Here is a 26845-nt window from a genome sequence, read left to right as displayed (position 1 = left end):
CAGTCTCCGCCCTCAGACTACCCTGTGAATAGACTGAAACAGCTTTCTAGGTATTCTATCCATTTCTTCCTTTTGTGGTAAATGGAATCCTCCCATTTTGCTCCTTTCCTCTTCTGCTCGTGTGTCTGTGTGTTTGGTTCTGACTGTCCTGTGGGTCTATGTCCACTCCCCTGAGGGGCTGAGCTGAGCCATTGCAGGGATGTCCTAGAGCTGGTTGGTGTGCAGACAGGCAAGTCTGCCTGTAGAGCCAATTCTAAGAGAAACCGCTGGGCAGTGGTCACACATTTCGCCTCTCAGTGTTGCTGTCTGACCCATGATTACCTCGTGTGTCTCAGAACAAAATGCTGTCCTGTCTGCCGTGGGCCATCTTCTCTGTTGTTGGTCCATTGTTGTGCCAAGTGTGTCCATCTGTCTCATTGACAGTGTTCCTGGTTTTCACTGACCCTCTGTTAGAAATGAATCCCGATGTCACACAAAAAGACACTCGGTGAGACTAAATTACCTCGGCAAAGCAAAATTTACTTCTGCAGAAGGGTGCGTGTGTGTGCGCGTGTGCGTGTGCGTAGCTGTAACAGGAACAGGGCAGTGAGCACACCGAGTGGGCAGTCCAGTCTGGTTTTATCCCTGACGCAAGTCTCAAGGCTGTGTCTCACCGCATTGGCTAGGGCTTCTACCACACTGTCTTTTCCCTTACCTGGCTAATTCAAATTTCTAAGGCATGCATTCTTCTTACTCACATCAGCAAGTAGTAGAAAAATAAAAGAAAGGTCATAAAGTCCCTACTCACTTCAGGAGGTAGCAAAAGGTAAAAGAAAGGTCACCTGAATGCGCTAAACGGGATTGTAATAACTTTGAGAAAAGATTCTCATTCCCACACCTCCAAACATGACGTGCCTTTCTAGTAACTGGTCTTTACTAGTGAGGTGTACGCAGCAGGTGAGCCCAAGTCTGACTGGGCTGTCAGTACCACTGACCTGCTGACCTTCTCAAGGCTGCGATGCTCGTCCCTCCACTGCTGCTCCGGATAGACGACCTCCCAGCCTCCCCAAGCCCACCCCACCATGCCTCACTGGTGACCCAGGCCCTAGGCCTCTGCCCAGCACCTCTCCACCCACCACCTGCCACAAGGGCCGTCCAGGCACCCTGCCCTCCACGCAACCTCTGTGGGTTCCTGTGAGTGTGAGGGCTTGTGTTCTGAGCACCAACACGTTCACCAGGTGTGAACCAGGTGTGAACCAGGTATCTTGACCATAGGTCTGCACTGTCCCTCACGCCTGGGCGGAAATGAATGCCTTGGTTTCCCCATCAGCTCCCTCTAAGCTGTGGACCCGTGAGGCAGAGCCAAAGGCCTACAGCTGTGGTCTGACACCCAGGCCTGGTGAGGAGTGGACGTTGTGGGGCAGAAGGCCTGTGGCTAGAGCTGGCACAGATGGGTGGGGAAGAAATGAGACACTGGCCACCCTTCTTAGACAATGGGGGTGTCAGTCTGGTAACTCAGCCCGAAGCCCCTCCCAGAGCAGAGCCTGCAGGTGGGGGGGCTCTGGCGAAGTCTCAGGAGCAGGTGTTCCTCCACAGGGGCAGATGGATGGGGAGGGGGCCGCTGGAGCTGGACACTGTGGCTCCAATCTGTCTCCTCGGCTCCTGTCCATCCTCGCCCCCTCCCACCCATGCCGGGCAGCTCAGATGAGAGGTCAGGAGCGAGGGTCTCACAGGGCATCTGGTGGTACCCCAAAGCTGGGCCCAGTTCTGGGGCCCACAGAGCTGAGTCCTCAGGAGTTCCCAGCACTGAAGTTTTGCTCGGAAGCAGGCCCTAGTGGTGGATTCCCTTCCACCCACCAGAGCAAACCCAGGCTGGGGGTGGGTCTGATACCCATGCTGACAGAACCAGACTTGAGCTGAGTCTTGCTCACCCGCTCACAGCTTTCACAGAGCTTGGGCCTCCAGGACCCCAGATGGCAGCTGGCCTGGCCAGCCACCACGGTCAGCCTGGTGTCCCTCCCTCTCTGTCTCTGACTCTGTTTCTCTCTAACTTTCTGTCTCTCTGCCTCTTTATCTATGTCTCTCTCTCTTTTTGTCTGTCTCTGCCTCTCTCTCTGTATCTGTCTGTCTGTATGTGTGTCTCTCTCTCTGACTCCCCCAGCTCTCTCTTTCTCCCTCTCACGTATTAATTCTCCCTCTCTGCGTCTCTCTGTGTGTGTCTGTCTCTGTCTTACTCTCCCATCTTTCTCCCTCTCATGTATTAATTCTCACTCTCCCGCTCCTTCACCATCCAGCCTTGAGGTTTTCTTTGTACAAACAGTGATGATGAGGATGGTGATAACCTGCTGATCTCCGTGGACAGTCTGCCTCACTGAACCCTCCCCACCACTCCGGCTGACACCACCATCTCCACTCCCAAGGTCAGAAACGGAGGCTTAGAGAACCCCACGAGGGGACAGGCTGCCATCAGTCGCCTCACTCCCCAGAGCACACCTTCTGGCCGGGATCTGTCCCATCAACCTGTAGGGCCACGGGAAACGTCATCTGTGGGGCTTCCTGGAGGTGCAGCCTGTTGAGAGCCTGCAGGGTCTGAGTGTGGGACGTGTCCAGAGGGCTGCACAAAAGCCCTGTGTCCTGAACAGATGCCAGCCTGGCCCTGGGAGATGCAGCACTCAGCCAGGCTTCTGACCACAGGCCAGTCCACAGCTGCCCCCCCAGTCTCCAGCCATCTGTCCCCCATGGCCAAGCCAGCACACTCACCACAAGGGCATGTCTGGTTGCCCCCTGAGCAGAAAGACATCATTACCCCACAGAGCTGGGTCCAGGGTGGGAAGAAGTGATGACATCAAAGACTTGAACAGATCTGGAGCTAGAAAAGCCAAAGGGAAGGTGTTAACACGCTCAGCATTCCTCAAACTGGAAGAACTGAAGGGAAGATTCAAGCCTCGAGTTGCAGTATTGAAGGATTTCACGTAGTATACCATTAACTGTTTCACGGTGCACGGTTCAGTGGTGTTTAGTGGATTCAAAATGTTGTTCAACTATCACATCTCTTTCATTTCAAAATGTTCACTACCCCAAAAAAGCATCTAGTACCCATTTAATCCTCACTCTGTTCCCCTTCCATGGAGTGTGATACTGTGGGATAAATCTCTGGACCACAAGGTCAGTTTGAATCACAAAATCGGTGGTTCGAAGTCACCAGCCCCTCTTTGGGAACCCTATCACGGGGTCGCTATGGGTCAGAACTGACTGGACAGCACTTCACACTTTTCCACTATTGCTGTTGTTAGGTGTCATTGAGTCGGTTCTGACTCACAAGAACCCTACACACAACACAATGAAACACTGCCGGGTCCTACACCAGCCTCACAATTGGTTTTATGCCTGAGCTCATCGCTGCCGCCATGGTGCCCATCCGTCTTGTTGGAGGGCTCCCTCTTTCTCTGACCCTCCACTTTACTTAGCATGATGTCCTTCTCCAGAGATTGAGCTCTCCTGACAACATGTCTGAAGTACAAGAGATAAAGTCTTGTCATCCTGGCTTCTAAGGAGCATTCTGTTTAGTTGTTGTTTATTTTTGTCTTTTGTTGTTTTGTTTTTTAAGTTTTTATTGTGAATTGAGTGAAAGTTTACAGGGCAGATCATCAGTTTTACATTCAACAAATCATACACCTTGTTTCATAACAATGATTATAACCCCCACATGTACCATCAGTTAACAGTATTTCTCTCTATTCATTTTAACTCTTTAAAAAACAAAACAAAACCCCATTTAGGCATATATAATAATTTACACCACCAAAGGGCACATTCTGCAAGTCTGCCTCCTGACCTCCATCTCTCAGTCCCTCTCTTTCCATGAGTCTAGAGTCCTCAGCTGCTCCCTCTCTCCATGTCCCCATCTCTGTCTCCCTCTCTGGATAAGGTCCCCCATTCCGCTTGTGCTCTTCTTCCTTGATGGTCCTAGGGTCCTCTGTTTCTGGACTGTAAGATTAACTACTCCATTTTTCTAGAAAACTTCGACTCTAAGGAACATTTTAAGATAGCAACAAGTTGGGACAAACTGACAGACAAGGGGTGGACCCCTCCCTGGTGGTGGTGATGTGCCGTGGTGTCAGTTCTGACCCATAGCGACCCTGCACAGGGTTTCCGAGGCTGTAAATCTTTATGGGAACAGAAAGCCTCATCTTTCTCCCGCAGAACAGCTGGTAGTTTTGAACTGCTGACCATGAGGTTAGCAGCCCAACTCATAACCACTATGCTACCAGAGCTCCTTGGCCCCCTCCCTAGTGACCACTAATCTGCTTTATGTCTTTGCCTATTCTGAGCAATGATAGAAAAAGAACCACTTAATAAACCACATTTTCAGTCTGATTTCTTTCACTTAGCATTCCGTCTTCAAGGGTCTTCCGAATTGTAACGGACAGTGTTGTTCAGCAGCGGTACCGTTTACAGTCACCTCAGATATACCGTTTCACCACCAAGCTGTTAGCCTTAGAATGACCGCAGTGAACTTCGTTTACACACCATGAATCCATTCCCACCAGTCCATTCCAGTTGGCACCAGCCTGAACCATTTGGTTCCTGGTGTTAACTGGAGCCCTGTTTCCCCGGCGAAGTCGGGTCTCACTGACTTCTCTTCACTGGAGGTCACATTTGTCTCTGCCATCTTCCGTGACTACGTCAGTTCCTGCCTTCCTCGGTAGTGTCCACAGGAGACGGGCAAACAGATCGCTCGGAGCAGTTGCTCACAGGTCTGCAATTCTGTGTTGCTCCAAGTACGTCATGACCCTCATCCTTCTGTTGACCCAGAGAAGGGAAGACGTGAAAGGCATGCCCTCCACCGTCACCTCCCAGCCCTAGCCCACCCTGCACATCGGGAGCTAAGCCAACTAGTTCTGGAAGGAGGGACTCGGGGTTCTAGGCTGGTGTGGATAGCTAAGGAGAAGGCCTGGACCCTCATTTGTTTCTCCTACTGGGTTCCTTTTCCAGGAAGCTGTGGATTGTTGGAAGAAGAGTTTTCAGAAAGTTAGGACTGGGCAGCTAACAGTTGAGTCCTAAACTGTGTCTGCACTGTTGCCTCCAATACCAAACTTTCTTAGCTAAAAAAAATCACTTCTTATGACTGAAAAATACTTTAAAGAAACAAAACTTTTTATTGTGGATTGAGTGATAGTTTTCGTGGGAGAACCTCGGTTTTACATTCATCCTATCACATTTCGTATCACTGCAATGATTATAATCCCCTGCGTGCATCATCGTCATTCAAGAGTATTTGCTTTGAATAGTACTTAAAAAAAATATATATATATATGGTTTTCATTTCTATTTTAAGATGTCTTGTTTTTATTCATTCAGTATAGCAAGCTTTTCTGTATGTCCTTGAACATAGGTATCATCTTGGTTCCTTAATATTGGTGCAGTAGAACGGTCACAGTTGGTGGCTTTAGGAACATAACTATTTCCTATCACAGTTTAGGGAGCTTGAAGGACACATTCAGGGCACACGCTCTTTGCGGGGTTTGTTCCTGGGCCCTCGGGGATCTTCATGTTGACTGTGATAGCAGCCCCCCACTCCCCCTTCTATTCTGCTTTGCTTCCGTCTTCCTTTTGTAGCTCAGAAGTGGTTTGGTCAAAGACTTGGGCAGAATTTATGGGTCACAGTAGGGAATCCCCTCTGGGGTCCCTCCTTCCCAGGATTCATGCCCTCACTCTCTGATGTTCAAGTCGGAGAGAACTGGTGTTTCCTGTCTGAGTTTTAGAGGTCACATGACACAGACCGTGACATATATTCTGGAGCCCTGGCGTGGTCTGGTCTGTAGGATCAGCACTGGACTGTGAACCACAAGGTCGGTGGTTCAAACCCACCAGCCGCTCCTCGGAAACCCTCTACAAGGTCCATGTGGGTCAGAACTGACTCGACGGCACTTAAGTCACTCAGTTGCTGTTCTGTTCTTCCAACTTCTGACCCCCTACAATGTCTGGCTGCATTTGACCACGGGCCAGGTGCTGTGAGACGTTTTGGGGAGTCATTGTTGAAGTTTTCACGAGAGAGTGACTTCAGTACGAGTCACTCTGCTATCCTCAGGGCATACTGTCCCTCTGAGAACAACAATAGGCTTGGTGACCTCATTCTGAAAACTGGCCAGCAAAAGTCCTACAGATCACACAAGCAAGTTGTCTGATAGAATAAAGGGTCAGCAAATGGATCCCATGAAGTTCTGTCAGATAGACAGTAAAGGGTCAACAAAAATGAGGAAGACCCTCAATCATGACATGGGTTGGTCAGGAACTGCAACAAGGGACTCAAATGTACCAATGGTCATGATGATGGGCCGGGCCACACGGTGGCACTGACCTGCTGCAGGATGGGGCTGGAGGGGCTGGTGGTCAGGAGCCCGAGCCTGCCCGCCAAGCTCTGGCCTACAACTGTGTCTTTCACACTTGCACACTGTCATTGTTAAGTGCCGTCAAGTTGGTTCCGACCCACATCGACCTTGTAGAGGGTTTGAACTGCTGACCCTGTGGTTCAAACTGACCTTGTGGTCCATTGCTTATCCTATAGTGCCACACCAGGGTTCTCTCCCTATATATTATCTAAAACTGACTAGACGGCACTTAACAGCAACAACATTGTAGTTTTGTTATTAAGTTGTTTCTGACTCAAACCGGCCCTGTATAGGATTTCCAAGGAGCGACTGGTTGATTTGAACTGGCAACCTTGAGGTTAGCAGTTCAGCACTTATCTCACAACTTACACCAGGGATCTCTGTCTCTGTGTATAAATATGTTTATATATATGGAGTTGTTGTCAGTGTTAAGTGCCATTGAGTTGGTTGCAACTCAAAGCAACCCTGTATAAGGTTTCCGAGGAGCTGCTGGTGGGTTTGAACCTCTGACCTTGTGCTAGCAATCCAGTGCTAATCCTGCAGTGCCTCCCCAGGACCCCCACTCCCACAGTGGCCCCTGAAGATTCCAAGGAGGCAGAGCTGAGGAGGAGCCTGGCTTGCTGCCCACCAGCTCGCAGAAGCCCTCTGTCCTCACAGTTGCTCTGCCTTGTCCCAAGTCCTCCCACCCACGTGACCCCAAATGTTTCATCACATGTTTCTGGTGATCCAGCACTGAGGTGAGCTCCCAAGGCCACACACTTGGTGTTGGGCCAGACTCCAACCCCGGACTGCTGTCTCGCCCTCGAATTGTTGGCCAGGGCCTTGCCTGGTGGGCGTGTGGAGTGCCCCATCTCCCCCACTGCCAGACTGACAGGAAGTCTCTCTCCTGACTGGCTTGAGGGCTGACCAAGTCAGAGGATGTGAAAAGGCCCCAGGAGCCGTAAATCCCTCCCCCGCCCCCAGGAGGCGATTGCCCGTTGCTGTGGCAACAGCTCATCATTTGTGGGTAGTCCTCGCTCTGGGTGGCACCAATCACATTGGAGTTTTGTTTAACAGCATTATTTTTCTATCACAGAAACAATACACATTCAGTACAGAAAATCCAGAAGACGTAAAAGTAGAAAGAGGAGGAAATGCTATTCTATTTCAAACACCCTAAGAGCCCTGGAGTCCTGGTGTGGACAGCTGTAGGTTAAACACTCAATCTCAAGGTCGGTTTGAACCGCAAGGTGGGTGGTTCAAACTCATCGGCTGCTCCTTGGAAAGCCTATACAGCGTTGCTGTGAATTAGAACCGACTCGATGGCACTTAACAACAGCAAGGAACCCTGGCGTCCTAATGTGGCACTTTAGGATAATCACTAGACCTTAAGGTCAGTTTGAACCGCAAGGTGGGTGGTTCAAACTCATCGGCTGCTCCTTGGAAGTCCTATTGCAGGGTTGCTGTGAGTCAGAACCGACTCGATGGCACTTAACAACAAGAAGAAGGAACCCTGGCATCCTGGTGTGGTACTGTAGGATAAGTCCTGGACCTCAGTCTCTGTCCCGGTGGCCCGTGGGTCCCTGGGATCAGGGGCCGAGTTATCACTGACCCCACTGCCCCCCCCCATGCTCTGTGGCACTGACTCGCTCCTACAGAGCTGAGAGGTGTGTTCCTTGTTTTCTGTTGTCTCCTCTGTTTAATGATGTGATGGTGCCTGTGTCCAGCCCATCATCCTGCTTCCAGACCACCTTCTGTCTTTTACGTTGCCCCAGAGGCTTATGCAGATGAGGAGCTAGCCTCCAAAGCATGGAGTATGCAGATTCAGCATGTCTGGCGTGTGTAGGCAGCCTTCAGGATTTGGGGTGCGGCTGAGACTCACAAGGACAGGGACTCTTGCCCTCCGCAGTCCTGTTTCTACTCTGCCAGGGGAGATGGCCTGGAGACAAGGAAAGTGCTTGGAAACATTCAGAGCAGGCTACGTTCTAGGGGTGCGTGAGGACAACGCTTTCCCAGAAAGTACGCTGTATTTTTCAGAGCAGCTTCTACAGAAACTTTGCACACAGTACAGACTTCCCATAGGATCCCTTTTCCTGCAGTGTATTGTTGTTGTTGTTAAGTGCCATCGAGTCGGGTCCGACCCATAGCGACCCTGTACAGGGTTTCCGAGGGTGTAAATCCTGCAGTGTATATCATCGTTAATATTCATGTGTTACATTAGTTATGATTGATGAAGTGATATTGATACATTGTTATTAACTGAAATCCACAGTTCATCTTAGAGCTCAGTCCTGTCCAAATATTGCATGCCCACAACGATGTGTCTTCAGAATTGTTTCATTGCCCTGGAAATGTCCTCTGATCCCCCAGCTCATCTGTTTCCCTTCCCCCGGAGCCCCGGTTTCTCCTTTTCCAGAATGTTCTGTAGCTGGAATCATACACTATGTCCTCTTTGCAAACTAGCTTCTTTCACTCGTTAGATGTCCTTGAGTCGGTTCTGACTCATTGCCACCTGGTACACAACAGAAATACTGCCCCATCGTGTGTTCGTCCTCACCAGCTCTCTGTTACAGCCCATTGTTCCGCCCCCGTTTCGTTCCATCCTGTTGGAGGTCTTCCTCTATTCCGCTGACCCCTCCACTTTACCAAGCATGATGGTCCCTCCTGATAACATGTCCCAAACACGAGAAACAAAGTCTCACCAGCCTCACTTCTAAAGAGCATTCCGGCTGCAATTCTTCTGACACCGATTTCTGTGTTCTTCCGCCAGTCCATGATATATTTAGCATTCTTTGACAACACCATAATCCAAATACATCAGCTCTTCTCCGATCTTTATTCATTATCCAGCTTCTGAATACGTATGTTGTTGTTGTGAAGTACTGTCGAGTCGATTCTGACCCATAGCGACCCTGTATAGGGTTTCCAAGGAGCAGCTTGTGAACTTGAACCACCGACCTTGCAGTTCAAATGACTTTGCAGTCTGATGCATTAGCCCACAGCACCACACCCGGACTCTAATACATATGTTGTTGTTGTTGTTGTTGTGAAGTGCCGTTGAGTCGGTTCTGACCCATAGCGACCGTGTATAGGGTTTCTGAGGAGTGGCTAGTGAGCTTGAACTGCTGACCTTGCAGTTCAAATGGCTTTGCAGTCTGACGCATTAACCCTCAGCGCCACACCAAGACTCCGAATACATATGTGGTGATTGAAAATACCATGACTTGGGTCAGGCACACCTTAGTCCTCAAAGTGACATTTTTACTCTTTAAGACTGTAACGGGGTCTTTTTCAGCAGATTTTCCCAATGCAGTGTGCCTGTTGAATTGGGTAAAATTGCATGGGGGAGTCCTGGTGTGGTGCTCACTGTAGGATGAGCTCAGGACCACAAGGTCAGTTTGAACCACAAGGTTGGTGGTTCAAACTCACCAGTCACACCTCAGAAACCCTAGACAGGATCATTATGACTTGACAGCACTTAACAACCACAACGACTTCCATGGATGTTGATTGTGGATCCAAGTAAAATTAAATCCTTTTCTCTCACTTAGCAACGTGTATGTAAGGTTCGTCTGTGCCTTTCTCATCTCTTTCCATCATCCTCCATAGTAATGGGAAGATCAGTGTGTTCATCCTTTCACCTGTGGGGGAGTTCAAGGTCATTTCCAGTTAGGGGCAGTTCTTTATAGACTAAGTTGCTGTAACAATTGGGGTGCAGGTTTCTGTTTGAACGGGCAACAGACTTTCTCATGGGACGTAGGCTCATGGAGAATGCTGGGTGGACTTGTGGGAAGTGAGGATTGACTCATGGGAATACACTCCAAAAGGGGGAGCAGGTCTCTAGGGGGAAGGTGTCTGCATTTTGAGGCCACAGCTTAGGGTGGACGAGCCAGGCAGAGAGCAGGAGTCTGGGGTATCACTTCCCCCTTGAGCCCTGCAGGGTACCCCTGTGAACATGGTTTATCTGGGTGTGCAGTGAGGCAGACTCAAGTATGCCTGGGTTTGCCTGGCCTCTCTGGTCAGCATGTGTGTCTCTTCCATCTCCCTGGACTCAGGGCCAGCCTGGGCACATCCTTCCCCAGTGATCATGAAGGCTTTTCCAGGCTGACAGACGTCCTGAGACGGGGGCCACCCAGCCCAGGGCAGGGGCACTGATGCGGGGTCTGCTTCAGGGTTGCTGGTCTCACAGGCCTTTGGACCCTGTTAGAGGTCTTAGGTACGGCCTCAGGGAGGCCCAGGGGAGGCTTGACCTTTGGGGATACGGAGGGCGCAGGGGTCCAGGGGCAGACCTAGAAACTCGGTTTGAGGTGATGAGAAGTGGGTTGGTGGTGGAGTGGGAAGGAGGATACAGTGTCCTGGGGGCTGAGACAGGATGTGAGCAGGGGCCCGGGTTCAGTTTGCGCTGCAGCCTTGGGTCTAGCCAGCCCCTGGCTGTCAGGAGAACAGGTTGGGCAGGTTGTGGGTAGGGCTTGCTGGAAATCATGGAAACTTGAGCTAAAGCCCGGCTCAGGTAGAATTGGGTGTCTGCTGGGAAGGTCACTGACCTGGCTCATGGAGCAGTGTTCTAGAATTTCCCATGGACAAAAGCCCTGGAAATGTGGATTTTCATGTGGAAAATCCCGGCTAGCCCTTTTGAAACGTTACTGATGAAATCAGATTGAAAATAAGCATCAGCGTATGGCTTCATGTCCCACAGGGCAGGTCACTGGCCCCTGGTCACTGATGAGCTGCAATGGACTGCTTCTGCAGGGCAAGTTCACCATACCTGCCACCCCTCTGGTCCAGTCTACCTTCACTCCTACCCACCACTCCAGTCCAGACTATGCCCACTGCCCCCCTCCCCCCCCCAGGTTTCGGCTCTCCCCTCTAACCCAGGCTAGCCTGCATGCCCTCTGACCCAGGCTAGCCCACGTGCCCTCTGACCCAGGCTAGCCCGCGTGCCCTCTGATCCAGGCTAGCCCGCGTGCCCTCTGACCCAGGCTAGCCCGCGTGCCCTCTGACCCAGGCTAGCCCGCGTGCCCTCTAACCCAGGCCTGGGCCCACAGTCACCTCTCCCCTGATGCTTCAGGAATGTCGGTAGCCATTTATTTCTCCCAAACAGGAAAACTGAGGCTTAGAAATGGGTGGTCTTCTCTGTGAGTCTCCAGGGGTTGGGGCGGTCCCATGGGAGGCTCCTGGACTCCTTGAGGACGTGTGGGGTTTAGGATCAGGAAGCAGGGTGGGAGACACGCATGCCAGGTGCACCCAGAGTGTCCTGGAGCTGACTGAGGGGGGCCTTCCTGGAGGCGGCACCTGACCCCTGGGTTTTTAATCCCTGATGCGAGTCTTAAGGCTGTGTCTCACCCAATTGTCTACACAATTTGACCACACAATTTTTTCCCTTACCTGGTTGGCCAGTTCCAATTTCTAAGGCACACATTCTTATTTTGGGAAAGGAAAAAAGAAAGATCGTAAGGTTTCTGCTTTCTTTGGGAAGTTGTTATGTGCGTGGAGTCGGTTCCGACTCATAGCGACCCTGTACAGGGTTTCCGAGGCTGTAAATCTTTACGGGAGCAGAAAGCCTCATCTTTCTCCCATGGAACGGCTGGTGATTTTGAACTGCTGACCGTCAGATTAGTAGCGCGATTCGTAACCACTACGCTACCAGAGCTCCTTTCTTCGGGAAGTCGTCAAAGAAAAAGAGAGATCCTAATAAAGCGTCCACAGTGGGGGTGGGGCGGGGGCTGTACCAGTAAAAGTGTGTCCTCTCTGAGCTCTGTCCTTCAGCGCCCGCCGAGTGCCCTGGGAATGGACCAGTGTCCCAGGGCCACCATGTCAAGGTTCCAAACTGGGGGTGGGGTGAGGGGCTGTAACAATAGAAGCGTGTCCTCGTGCATTTCTGGGGGCTGGAGTCCGAAAGCAGGGTGTGGGCAGCATTCTGGGGGAACCTTTCTCACCTCCTGGTGCCGGCGTTCCTTGGCTGGTGGGCATATCACTCCGACTGTGTCTCTGCCGTCAGTCGGCATTTCTCTCTGTCTGTGTCTCTTCTCCTCTTACAAGGGTCTCCTCACAGCAGGGAGATACGGGACCTGGACTGTCTCTGGCCTTTGCTGCCCCCACCTCTATCTAGAGCACCCTCACCCCTTCAGGATCCACTAGCTGGAATCTCTGGGCGTTTCCCACCCCCACCCATGAGAACAACTCTGCCATCCCTGGGACCCTGTGTGTCCCAACAGCAGGTCCCTTAATTCTGAGTGTCAGGGAGGTGAGGAGGGGGCTAGCACCCACTCCATGCACGGTGTCACACTGGGCACCTGGAGGCTGTAGGCCTGGGGAGGAGTGGGGAGAGGAGGGGTCTCTCTCCAGGGTCCTGGCCTGGCATCACTGGATGGGGCTGGCTTCCCAGGTGAGAGCACCCCACGGCCTCCTGAAGGAGAGATTGGGGGGCATGGTGGTCTCCCCTGCAGCTTGTGGGGGTGGGATCTGGACTGAGAATGCTCGGCCTCCTAGGGGACACCTAAGGGTGGGGCTCCTGGAAGTGGGACAGTCGTGTGGGGCCCTAAGTGTTGGGTCCTCATGTGACCCCGCCTTTCTTCCCTACAGCTGACATCATTTCCACGGTCGAGTTCAACCACACGGGGGAGCTGCTGGCCACGGGCGACAAGGGTGGCCGTGTGGTCATCTTCCAGCGAGAGCCTGAGGTGTGTGGGTTTGGGGGCGGGGCTTTGATCCTGGGGGGCACTGCCCACTGCCTTTCGTGGTGGAAGGAGTATGGGAAAGCCTCCCACGCCGCAGACTGTTGATGTTTGCTGGGCTGCCTGGAAACTGGAGCAGGGATCAGGCCAGGATGCTCTGAGAGCCAACTTAATCCCACTGCAGGTTGGGGTCAGCCCTGAACCCGCCCAGGGAGACCTGGGTGAGGGGTGTGGGGCGAATCAGTGTGGACCTGGGAAGGGAGGAAGGAAGTGAGAAGAAACAGGAGGGTGGGGGGTGAGGGCAAGGAGGGGCTGCCCAGTCTCCTCTCCGCTCCTCTCCAGACCCTGAACTTCCAGTGGGCTGGCTGGTTTAGCCCCACCCCTTCCGTCAGGTGCTGCAGGTTAGGAGCCAGGATTGAGAGCTGCCTAGCTCAGAGACAAGACAGCACTCCAGGCCCACTGCTGCGGGTCCAGGGATGCCAGCCCAACCCTCCCTACCGTAAAGTCCAGAACACGTTTCCGTGGGCAGATAGCAGCTTCTTCATTTTCCCCCTGAACTCTGGTCCTGTGGAACCTTGTATCATAACCGGACTCCTAGGAGACACAGTGAATCTAGGCAAAAATATTGAGGGTCTTTAAGGGCCCGCAGGGGCAGGACAGCTTCTCAGTGTAAAAGCTCATGCTAGTTCAAAGTTAAAAGAAGACTTGAAGTCACGCTGGGTCCGTGTCTTCATTTGGGTCCCGGGCATTGTGATTTTGTATTGTCCAAATGAAAGTGTGTCATCTCCCGGGGACGAGGAGTGGACTTGACCGCCTCGCCATTTAGGCCCCTTGTGGTTGGAGCATTTGGTCCTCAAACATTCGGGCACAGTCTGAAATGTGGGGGCAGGAAGGCGGGGAGGTCAGGGCCATCGTGCAGCATCTCACAGACCTCTGTGGGGGGAGTGACCACTTAGCAGATGGACACTTAGCCCCAGGCAGGTCCTGTCTTGAGCCTCTCCCATCTATAAACGGTGACAGTCTAGGTGTTGATACAGCAAGTGATGTGTGGCTCTGAGTCAGCACGTGGCTGTCGTGGGCTGGAGTCCCCAGTAGCCTCTGGCCTGGGAGGGGCACCCGTCCACTGGGTGCCGGTCACCCTGACGCTCAGGTCCCTGTGGATTTAACCATGAGCCGCCCCGCTCACCCCCATCTCCAGGATTTCCTGCAGAGTAAACACGCGCCCCACAGCCAGGGCGAGTATGATGTTTACAGCAGTTTCCCCCCCATCTCTGGGATTTCCTGCAGAGTAAACACGCGCCCCACAGCCAGGGCGAGTATGATGTTTACAGCAGTTTCCCCCCCATCTCTGGGATTTCCTGCAGAGTAAACACGCGCCCCACAGCCAGGGCGAGTATGATGTTTACAGCACTTTCCAGAGCCACGAGCCCGAGTTTGACTACCTCAAGAGTCTGGAGATAGAGGAGAAAATCAACAAGATCAAATGGCTCCCGCAGCAGAACGCCGCCCACTCCCTCCTCTCCACCAATGGTGAGGAGTCTTTGTTGGGTGTGTGTGCATGTATGTGTGTATGGACTTGGTATGTATGCACATGTGTGCTGTTATTGTGAAATGCCATCGAGTTGGTTCCTACACATAGCAACTTTGTATAGGGTTTCCCAGAAGCAGCTGGTAGGTTTGAACTGCCGACCTTGCAGTTAACAGTCCACTGCTGGTCCTACAGTGCCACACCAGGGCTCCACATATGTATATATGGTGCATATGCAGTGCTTGTGTGTGGTGTGTCTGTGTATACACACATGTGCACATGCACATTTCTAGGTGCACACGTGTTATACATGTAAGTGTAATGCATAATACATGTGTGTATTTGTCAGAATTTTGTGAACATGTGTATGTTCATGTACAGTGTGTATGATGTTTGTGTGCTACTGCACGGCTGCATATATGCACATGTGTGTTTAGGCAACCCATGCCATGCCTGCATGTGTGTGCACACGTGTCGACTATGTGCACAATGCATGTTCTTGTGTCTATGTGTTCTGGTGCAGGTGCATGACATCCATGCAGTGCAAGCACAGATGTGTGTATATAGCCTGTGTGGACACACATGCATGTTCATGTGGGTAAGTGTGCAGCTACATGCTTTAATGCACACACACGCACACTAGCTCATGTGCCCAGGTACACATTCATGTTATGTGCTTGTGTCCACACACATGCATGTACATTTATGCATGTACGCATATACATGCATGTATGTGTACACACGTGTGCATATGTGTGACATGCCTATATGTGTTCACATGTGAAGTGTCCGCACACATCTGTGCATATGTGCACACATAGAACAGCATGTGCATGTGTGTGTGTGATGTTTGTATGTGTTCCCGTGTGCACACAGGAACATGTGTGTGTGTGTGTGTGGTAGCAGCTTGCTCTGGAGTGCCATTTCTCACCTCATCTATGAGTGTGCTGTGAGCATCAACACTTTGCAGGGTCTGTGCAGCTCACTGAGCGAATCTGCCAGGACTCCTGCTGCCGTTTTCCGGGTGGACATGAGGCTGCTTCTCCATCATAGATATCGCTGTGAAGACTTTTCCTAGGGGAGGGAGGAGCTTCATATTGCTAAGGAGAGCAACTCAGTACACAGAGTGGACACTGGTCCCAAACCCCCACCGCTGGGCCCCGGGTCTCCCAGACTGGAGGCTAGTTCTCATGAGAGCTACAGGGCAGATGGTGCAGAAACATGCATCATGGCTGACGTTCGACTCTACGTTGACGTCCATTACGTTTGGATCTAACTGTGTGCTCTTGGGTGCCCATCGTGTGCTTGGTTGAGACCAGTTCCCTTCCTCCTTCTCCTGCACAGGGTGGGTTCTGTGTGGCAGGATGCCAGAGAAGTGAGAATCTGGAGAGTTGAACTAAGAAGGTGGGCTTCCGCTCCGTTAAAAATAGCAAAGAGGTTATTCTCTTCTGTCTGCCATTGAAGGGTTCTTAAAAAGTAGGGAACTAACTTGGTACAGTCTTTCTGGAAATCAGTTTAGAGATAAATAACAAAACAAAAGCCACACTGACGTCGAGTTGGTTGGAACTCATAGCGACCCTAGAGGTAAGAATAGATCTGTTCTATAGGGTTCCAGGGTTGGTGGTTCAGCTCACCAGCTGCTCCTCGGAAACCCTATACAGGCTCACTATGTGTCAGAACCGACTCGATGGCACTTCACAATGACAACAACATTGGGATTCCAAGGCTCTAGACACTTCCAGAAGCAGACAGCCTCATCTTTCTCCTAAGGAGCGGACCTTTCAGTTCTCCACCCACCACTGAACCCACAGCACAACCAGGGGTCCTCTGAAAATGGTGTACCCTTTGGCCCAGGAACCCCCCTTTAGGAATCAATAACGAAGAGTGAGGACAATCTCTCCACGGCCTTGGTTATTATTGCTAAGTGCCATCTAGTTGGCTCAGACTCCTAGCAACACTGTATGGAGTTTCCCAGAAGCGCCTGGTGTGTTGGAACCTCCGACCTTCAGTTAGCAATCCTGTGCTTCTCCTGCAGTGCCACATCAGGTGTGTGCACATACACTCACGTGTCAGCTCGTCTCACTGTGGTGGCTTCCGGTTGCTGTGATGCTGGGAGCTCTGCCAGCGGTATTTTAAATGTCAGCAGGGGTCCTGATATCATGCTCCAGGAGAAGCGCTCAACTGGAAGCTTGGGTTGGACGACAGGGTGGGTGGTTCAAATCCACCAGCCACTCCTTGGAAGCCCTGTATAGGGTCGTTATAAGTCGGAACCAACTTGAAGGCACTTACCAACAGCAACAACAGGGCCATCCATGGTGGACAGGCTTCAGCTGAGTTTCCAGAATAAGACAACTGAGGAAGAAGGAGAGACAGACTATTTCTGAGCTTTCAGCCTTATGAATAGTAGTAGAACACTGTCAGATAGCACCAGAATATTATCAGATATAGTGCTAGAAGATAAGCCCCTTAGGCTGAAAGGCATCAGAATACGACTAGGGAAGAGCTGCCTCCTCAAAGTAGAGCTGACCGTTATGACATGAATACTGTAAAGCCTTCAGGACCTTCATTTGCTGATGAGGCACAACTCAAAATGAGGAGAAAAAGCTGTGAATGTTTATTAATAATCAGAACCTGGAAGCTATGATGTATGAATCTAAAAAACTTGGAAGTTGCCAAAAATGAAATGGAATGAATATAAATCGATATCATAGGCATTCGTGAGTGGAAATGGACTGGCATTGGCCATTTTGAATCTGACAGTCACATGGTTTACTATGCCGGGAATGACAAATTGGGGAGGAATGGTGTCACATTCATCATCAAAAAGGATACTTCAAGATCTATCTTGAAGTATAATGGTGTCTGTGATAGGATAATACCCATATGTCTACAAGGAAGACCAGTTAATACCACTATTATTCAAGTTTCCACACCAACCACTAAAGCCAGTGAGGATAAAATTGAAGAATTCTACCAACTTCTTCAGTGTGAAATTAATCAAACATGCCATCAAGATGTATTAATCATTACTGGTGATTGGAATGCAAATGTTGGAAACAAAGAGGAAGGATCAGTTGTAGGATTATCTGGTCGTGGTGACCGGAAAGCGATGGTGGAGACTGCGTGATAGAATTTTGTAAGATCAATGACTTATTAGTTGCAAATGCCTTTTTAAAAAAACATAAAAGATGACTATGCACATGGACCTCACCAGGTGGAATACACGGAAATCAGGTGACCACATATGTGGAAAGAGATGGAATCCTGGTGTGGTACTATGGGGTAATGCACTGGACTGCAAGGTCACTTTGAACTGCAAGGTTGGCGGTTCAAGTTCACTTAGCAACAACAACAGCAATGGAAAGAGACAATGGAAAAGCTCTGTATCATCAGTCCAACCAAGGCCAGGGGCAGACTGTGGAACACACCATCAATTGCTCATATGCAAGTTCGGACTGAAGCTGAAGAAATTAAAACAAGATCATGAGAGCCAAAATATGACCTTTCACATATGCCATCTGAAGTTAGAGATCATCACAGGAACAGATTTGCTTCATTAGATACTGATGGCAAAAGACCAGAAGAGTTGTGGGATGACATCAAGAACATCACACAGAAAGAAAGCAAAAGGTCACAAAGAAGACAAGAAAGAAGGAAAAGACCAAAATGGATGTCAGAAGAGACTCTGAAACTTGTTCTCTACTGCAGAGCTGCTAAAGCAAATGGAAGAAATGAGGAATTAAAAGAGCTGGAAGAAAATTTCAAAGGATAGCTCGAGAATAAAAAATTTTTTTTAAAAAAAATCAAGTAATATAATGAAATGTGCAAAGACCTGGAAGTAGAAAACCAAAAGGGAAGAACACAGTCAGAATTTCTCATCAAGGAAACTGAAGTTGAGAGAACTGAAGAAAAAATTCAAGCCTCAACTTTCAATATTGAAGGATTCTACACACCACCAGAGAAAAAAAAGGAAGACCTCTAATGAGATGGATTGGTCAGGTGGCATCATTGATGGACTCAAGTGTGACAGCGGTAGTGAGGTTGGCCCAGGATCGGACATTGTTTCGTTCTGCTGTGCATGGGGTTGCTATGAGTCGGTTCTGACTCGATGGCACCTGACAACAACAACAACACACACCACCACAGACAAAATATTGACCGATACAGAAAGTATCGCAAAACAAACAAATGAAAAAAGATGGAAGGACTACACAGAGTTATTGTACCATAAATAAATGGTTGGTGTTCAACCATTTTAAGAGGCTGTTGTTGTTGTAAGTGCTGTTGAGTCAGTTCCGACTCACAGCAACCCTCCACAAGGTTTCCACGGAGCAACTGGTGAGTTTGAACTGCCAATCTTGAGGTTCAAACCAACCTTTCTGTTGAGTGCTTATCCTGCAGCATCTCACTAAGACTCCATCTGAAGACGTAGCAGATGATCAAGAGCCAATGATTCTGAAGGAAGAAGTCCAAGGTGCACTGAAGACATTGGCAAAAAACAAGGCTCTTGGAACTGATGGAATACAAATTGAAATCTTCCAACAAACTGATGTAGCACTGGAGGCACTCACTCATCTATGCCAACATTTTGGAAGACAGTTACCTGAACAACTGATTGGAAGAGATCCATATTTATGCCCATTTCAAGGAGAGATAAACCAATGGAATGCAGAAATCATCAGACCATATTGTTAGTATCACATGCAAGTAAAGTTTTGCTAAAGAAAATAAAAAAGTAGCTGCAACAGGTACATTGACTGGGAACTGATGGAGGTTTAGGTCTGATTCAGAAGAGGGCGTGGAATGAAGGATATAATTGTTGACACCAGGTGGATCTTAGCAGCAGCAAAGAATACCTGTACTTTATTGACCATGAAAAGGCTGTCGACTTGTGTGGACCATGACAAGCTATAGACAACATTGCAGAGAATGGGAATTCTGGAACACTTAATTGTACTCATAAGGAACCTGCACATGGACCAAGAGGCAATCATTCAAACAGAACAAGGGGACAATGGTTTAAAATCAGGAATGGTGTTTGCCAGGGTTGTATTCTTTCATCATATTTATTAATTCTGTATGCTGAGCAAATAATCTGAGAAGCTGTTATATGAAAAACATGGCATCAAGACTGGAGGAAGACTCATTAGCAACCTGTGATATGCTGATGATACAACCTTGCTGGTTGAAAGCGAAGAGGACTTAAAATACCTACTGATGAAGATCAAAGACCACAGCCTTCAGTATGGGTTTTACCTGTATGTAAAGAAATGAAAATACTCACCACTGGACCAGTAAATAACCTTATGATAAATGGAGAAAAGATTTAATTTGTCAAAGACTTAATTTTGCTTGGATTCAGTATATCAACACTCACGGAAGCAGCAGTCAAGAAATCAAATGGTGTATTGCAATGGGTAAATCTGCTGCACAAGACCTCTTTAAAGGGTTCAGGAGCAAATGTGTCAGTTTGAGAATTAAGGTGTGCCTGGTCCAAACCAAGGTGTTTCCAGTAGCCTCATACACATGTGGAATGTGGACAATGAATAGAGACGAACTCATGCATTTGAGTTGTGGTGGTAGAGAATATTGAAAATATCATGGGCTGCCTGAAGAACCAACAGCTCTGTGTTGGAAGAAGTGCAGCCAGAGTGCTCCTTGGAGGCCAGGATGGGCAGACTTCGTCTCTCTTGTTTCGGACATATTGTCAGGAGGGACCAGACCCTAGAGAAGTACGTTATACTTAGTAAAGTGGAGGGTCAGTAAAAAAGAGGAAGACCCCAGTGAGATGGATTGGCACAGTGGCAGCAGCAATGGGCTCACCCATCGCAGCGATTGTGAGGCTGGTGGATGGCCGGGCACTGTTTCCTTCTGTTGTGCACACGTCACTTTGAGTGAGACCTGACTCCACAGTACCTAACAACAGTGTTGTGACATGCTGTCAAGTCAGTTCCGACTCACAGCGACCCAGTACAGGGTTTCCAAGGACGGACTGGTTGGTTGAAGCTGTGGACCTTAAGGCTGGCAGTCGAATGCTCACCCTATAGCACCACCCCAGGGTGCATTGGGGCACATGGTGATTAAAATGGGGAAGAGCCGACCTGTCCAGGACCAGGCTGATGCTTTGACTGTTGGGGGGTGTCTGGGTCTTTATTTTGCTGATTGAAGTGGATACTACATTCTATGTGTCTTGTTTTACTTTGCTGTGTTTTTAAAGATAAAACTATCAAATTATGGAAGATTACCGAGCGAGATAAAAGACCCGAAGGATACAACCTAAAAGATGAAGAAGGGAGACTCAAGGACCTATGCACAGTGACGTCTCTACAGGTAAGCAGGAACAAGCAGGAGGCACACTGAACATTTGGGGACTTGGTGGCCTTGGAGGTTTTTACCAGGAGCCAAGTTCAGGTTCTGACGGGCTGCTTACAGGATGGATGGCCACAGACACTTCTCTCCTGCCTGCCCGGGTTTTCTCACCAACAAGATGTGGAGGGGCACGGGGGATCTTGTGAAGAAGTGCTTTCCAGGAGCTGGGGTGATGCCAACAGTTTGTAATTAACAGGCTACTCCCCAGTGCTCCCCAGGAAAAAGGTCTTGATGTTGTTGGTATTAAGTACCGTCAAGTCAGTTCTGACTCTTAGTAGAGGGTTTCTGAGGAAACAGAAGGCTTCCCTCTTCTCCCTCTGAGTGACTGATGTGCTCGAAATGCCAACCTGGTGGTTCTCAGTCCTCTGCTTACTGTATGGAACCACCGCACAAAGACGCCGGCCCAGGAGACTCTTTGGACAGTTCTGTTCGCCTGCACACGGTTAGCCAAGAGTTGGAATCAATTCAATGGCACCGGGTTTTAAAGTGACGGTGGAGAGCAAGTCCCACACAAAGGGGGGAACTGAGGGACACTACCTGTGGAGCCCAGGGGGACCTTTCTGCACCTTGTCCATCTGGTGGACGCCTAGTCATCCTTCTAGCAAAATAAAATTTAGGAAAAAAATCCCATAGCTTTCACCTCTCTAAAACTGAAAGACCAAACCCATTTACATGGAGTGGATTTCCAATTCATCATGACCCCACACAGGGTTTCTGAGACTGTATTTTTATGGGATCAGACAGCTTCATCTTTCTCCTGTGGAGCTGGCTAGACGGGGTTGAACTGCTGACCTTGTACTGTCCACTGACCACAGGTGGGCCAGGAGCGTGGCCCCTGCCTGGGCAGCCACCCCAGAGACTCTGCTGTGGCCATTGGCGCCTTGTCCCATTTAGGAGGCAGACCTTGGGTGCCCTTCCCACCAGGCAGGTGTACCTGTCCCCCGCAGCTTTGCACAGTCCCTGCTCTAACTGTCCCCCGTCCTGTGTCCTGTGGCAGGTGCCAGTGTTGAAGCCCATGGACCTGATGGTGGAGGTCAGCCCTCGGAGGGTCTTTGCCAATGGTCACACCTACCACATCAACTCCATCTCCGTCAACAGCGACTGTGAGACCTACATGTCGGCAGACGACCTGCGTATCAACCTGTGGCACCTGGCCATCACCGACCGCAGCTTCAGTATCCTTCCCAGTTACCTGGAAGGTGGGGGGTGCGGGGTCACCTCCCCAGGGAGGCCCACTGGCTGCCCCACGGAGGGAATCACATGCTGAGCTGCTGGCTGTGTCTTAGCTGGACCGTCCCCACGGTCAGTGCACTGGAGGAGGGACCCTGCGTCAGAGAGCACTGTGCTGGCTACTCATTATTGGGGTCCTGCCCAGGGCTCAGAGCCCACATGGGGTCCCACTGGAGTGACACCTGGGGTCCCTCCAGACTCAGGGTGACACCCTGGGGTGAGCGCCCAGCTGAATAGGGCACTGGGGGCCCAGGGAGCCTCGTATTCTGAGGAACCAAGTTGAGTGCCGCCCTCAGCTTCTGCTGAGAATACAATGTAGATGCCGAGAGGGGCTCAGGGTGGTCTCAGCACGGACTGGGAGGATCCAATAGGCAGTTTTGAAGGGTAGTTTGTACGAGGAATCATAGGAATACTTATACTTCTTGTTGTTAGGTACCATTGAGTCCGTTCTGAAACGTAGCTACCTGACACAAAACAGAGCAAATACTGCCTGGTCCGGCAGCCCACCCTCACACGTTCTGTAACACTGCAGCCCACCACTGCTGCCGCTGTGCCAACCCATCTCCTTGAGGGTCTTCCTCTTCTTCACTGACCCTCCACTTTACCCAGCATGATGCCCTTCTCCAGGGGCTGGTCCCTACTGACAATATGTCCCAAGTACCAGAGATGAAGTTTGGCCCTCCTGGCCTCCAAGGAGCACTCTGGCTGCACTTCTTCCAACACAGATCTGTTGGTTCTATGAGCAGCCCATAGTACTTTCAATATTCTCCAACACCAGAACTCAAATGCTTCAATTCTTCTATAGTCTTCCTTATTCACCATCCTTATGAGGTTATTGAAAATACCATAGCTGGGGTCAGGTGCACCTTAGTCCTCAAGCTGACATCTTTACTCTTCAACACTTTAAACAGTTCCTGTGCAGCAGATTTGCCTAATGCAATACGTCATTTGATTTCTCGACTGCTGCTTCCGTGAGTGTTGATGGTTGATCTAAGCAAAATGAAGTCTTTGACAACTTGAATTTTTCCATTTATATGATGTTGTTTATTGGTCCAGTGGTGAGGAATTTTGTTTTCTTGACATTGAGATGCAATCCATACTGAAGGCTGTGCTCTTTGATCTTCATCAGTAAGTATTTTAAGTCCTCTTTACTTTCAGCAAGCAAGGTTGTATCATCTGCATTTCGCAGGTTGTTAATGAGTCTTCCTCCAATCCCAATGCCACACTTTCTTCATATAATCCAGTTTCTCAGATTGTTTGCTCAGCATACAGGTTGAATAAGTATGATGAAAGAATACAACCCTGGTGCACACTTTCCTAATTTTAAACTATTCAGTGTTCCCTTGTTCTGTTCAAACAACTACCTCTTGGTCTCTGTACAGGAACACAATTAAGTGTTCCGGAATATTCATAATGTTGTCCATAACTTGTCAGGATCCACACAGTTGCATAGTCAATAGAGCACAGGTAAGCATCTGTTTGGCATTCTTGCTATCAGCCAGATGTCAGCAACTGTATCCCTTGTTCCACGTTCTTGCTGAATCTGACTTAAACCTTTGGCAGTTCCCTGTCAATGTACTGTTATAACCTTCTTTAATTATCTTTAGCGACATTTTTACTTGCATATGATATTAATGATATTGTTTTATGATTTCCGCTTTCTTTGGAATGGACACAAATGTGAATCTCATCCAGTCAGTTGGCCAGGTAGCTGTCTTCCAAATTGCTTGGCATAGATGAGTGAGTGCCTCCAGTGCTGCATCAGTTTGTTGAAATTTTTCTATTTGTAGTCCATCAATTCTCAGAGCCTTGTTCTTTGCCAATGCCTTCAGTGCACTTTGGACTTCTTCCTTCAGGACCATTGGCTGGACATTGTCCATTTCTTTTGGGTGCAGTGACTGTGTATTCCTTCCATCTTCTTTTGATGCTTTCTGCCGCATTCAATATTTTGCTCGTGTTGTTGTGAAGTGCCATTGAGTCAGTTCTGACCCATAGTGACCTGGTAAAAGATTTCCGAGGAGCAGCTGGTGAGCTTGAACCACCGACCTTGCAGTTCAACTGGCTTTGCAGTCTGGTGCATTAACCCACATAGAATCCTTCAATATTGCAAATTGAGGCTTGAATTTTTTCAACTTGAGAAATGCTGAGCGTGTTCTTCCCTTTGGGTTTTCTACTTCCAGGTCTTTGCACATTTCATTATAATATTTGACTTTGTCTTCTTTAGCTGGCTTTAAAATTTTTTTGTTCAGCTCTTCTAATTCCTCATGTCTTCCATTTGTGTTAGCATCTCTACACAAGAGAGCAAGTTTCAGAGTCTCTTCTGACATCCATTTTGGTCTTTTCTTTCTTTCTTGGCTTTTTAATGACCTTTTGCTTTCTTCCTATGTGATGTTCTTGATGTCATCCCCAACTCTTCTGGTCTTCGGTCATTAGTGTCTAATACATCAAATGTGTTCTTTCTTGAGGTAATCTGTAAATTCAGGTGTGATATGTTCAGAGTCAAATTTGGGCTTTTGTGGACTTGTTTGAATTTTCTTCAGCTTCATCTTGAACTTGCATATGAGCAATTGTGATTCTGTTCCACAGTCTGCCCCTGGCCTTGTTTTGGCTGATGATATGGAGCTTTTCCACCATCTCTTTTCCATAGATGTACTCAGTTTGATTTCTGTGTACTCTCATCTGGTGAGGTCCATGTGTATAGTTGTCTTTTATGTTGTTTAAAAAAGGTATTTGCAATGAAGATGTCATTGGTCTTGCAAATTTCTATTATACAATCTCCAGCATCATTTCTATCACCAAGACCATATTTTCCTATGACTGATCCTTCCTCTTTGTTTCCAACCTTTGTATTTCAATTGCCAGTAATGATCAATACATCTTGATTGCATGTTTGATCAATTTCAGATTGAAGAAATTGGTAGAATTCCTCAATGTCATCCTCACTGGCTTTAGTGGTTGGTGCATAATTTGAATAATAGTGGTATTAACTGGGCTTCCCTGTAGGCGCATGGATACTATCCTATCACTTACAGCATTGTACCTCATGACTGATCTGGATCTGTTCTTTCCGACAATGAATGCAACACCATTCCTCTTTAATTTGTCATTCCCTGCATAGTAAACCATGTGGTTGTCAGATTCAAAATGGCCAATACCAGTCCATTTCAGCTCACTAATGCCTAGGATATCAATGTTTATGTGTTCCATTTCATTTTTGACAATTTCCAATTTTCCTAGATTCATACTTCACACATTCCATGTTCCGATTATTAATGAATGTTTACAGCTGTTTCTCTTCATTTTGAGGTGTGCCCCATCAGCAAATGAAGGTCCTGAAGGCTTTTCTCCATTCGTGTCATCACGGTCAACTGTACTTTGAGCAGACAGCTCTTCCCCAGTTGCATTTTGAGTGCCTGCCAACCTGAGGGGCTCATCATCTGGCACTATAGGTGACAGCATTCTGGTGCTTTCCTAATGTGTCAGTATTCCTGTGCTGTCTGATTGTGTTCCACTGCTCTTCATAAGGTTTTCAGTGACTAAACTGTCAGAAGTGGTCCGTCTCTCCTTCTTCCTAGTCTGTCTTGGTCTGGAAGTTCACCATGGGTGACCATGGTAGAGTCTCCAGCATCACAGCAACATGCATGTTGCCACGCTATGACACACTAAGAGATGAGTGGTGGAATCATACGTACGGTGAGGCATTTCACACACGTGTGTCATACCACAACCCTGTGGGCTACGAACTACACAGATCTGGAGGTGAGGACACTGGGTCATAGACCAGAAAGTGCCAAAGTGGGATTCACATACAAATCACCAATTTGGGGTTCCAACGTGTAATCTCCATACCAGCTGTGCTATGGGAGGAGTATGGGTGTGCGGGAGAGACGGTGGCTGATGGCTGAAGCAGGAGGTATGCAGGTGGGACCAGTGTGTGTGGGAGAGATCGGGCTGTGTGTGTGAGAGATGGGCATGTGTGGGAGATTTGGGGGTGCATGTGAAGCGGTGGTGATGGAGGAGATGGGATGAGGGATACAGTTCAGTATGGACACCTTCCTGAGCGATGTCTCCTGTCGCCATCATACATAAAGCCCACGACCAACCAATGAAACTTCGGCATGCCTTCCAACCTTTTACTTTCCCATTTTTTCCTAATTTTTATTAATTTTCTTTAAGTCAAATTGTTTGACACATGTGATTTTAAAGGGGAGTTTGACTTCACCACCATCAGTGAAAATAAAAAAGCATCACAAGTCCTTAGTTGGTGGGAATCCAAAGATGAATGCAGTCAAAAGGAAGCCCTGGGCACGACTGTCCTGGGCGCGCCCCACAGCCCTCTCTATGCAGAGAAAAATGTGTTCATTCTATGACACGGTAGCCACTACTCAGGTGTCCCTACTGACCACCTAAAATGTCGCTGGGTGGCTGGGAGTTGGGATTCTAAATCTGATTTAACTTTACGTCATGCAAATCCTAGCTTAAATGGTCACACCTGACTGGTGGCCACAAACTGGCCAGTTCAGATGCTGTGGACACTGAGGTTGGCTTACCAGTGTCCTGTGTCCACCAAGCCAGCTGCCATTAGTTGAGCCCAAATTATGATGCCCCCGTGTGTGTCAGAGGAGAACTGTGCCCCATAGGGTTCTCAGTGGGTGATTTTTCATAAATCCCACTCATGGTGCCCCCGTGTGTGT

The 26845-nt window shown here is 49.0% G+C and overlaps 1 protein-coding gene across 1 annotated transcript in view; it reads left to right on the top strand.

Moving 5' to 3' along the window:
• PPP2R2C (protein phosphatase 2, regulatory subunit B, gamma) overlaps window positions 1-26845 on the top strand; it is a 109882-nt gene that overhangs the window by 62672 nt on the left and 20365 nt on the right. Inside the window, exons 2-5 of the mRNA XM_006877310.1 lie at window positions 12933-13030; window positions 14389-14554; window positions 20770-20882; window positions 21919-22096. Coding sequence (XP_006877372.1) covers window positions 12933-13030; window positions 14389-14554; window positions 20770-20882; window positions 21919-22096 — 555 coding nt within the window. The remainder of the gene's footprint in view (window positions 1-12932; window positions 13031-14388; window positions 14555-20769; window positions 20883-21918; window positions 22097-26845) is intronic.

Source organism: Chrysochloris asiatica, unplaced genomic scaffold (genome assembly GCF_000296735.1).
Source record: "Chrysochloris asiatica unplaced genomic scaffold, ChrAsi1.0 scaffold00472, whole genome shotgun sequence".
Classification (NCBI taxonomy): domain Eukaryota; kingdom Metazoa; phylum Chordata; class Mammalia; order Afrosoricida; family Chrysochloridae; genus Chrysochloris; species Chrysochloris asiatica.
This window is presented reverse-complemented; position numbering and strand designations above follow the sequence as displayed.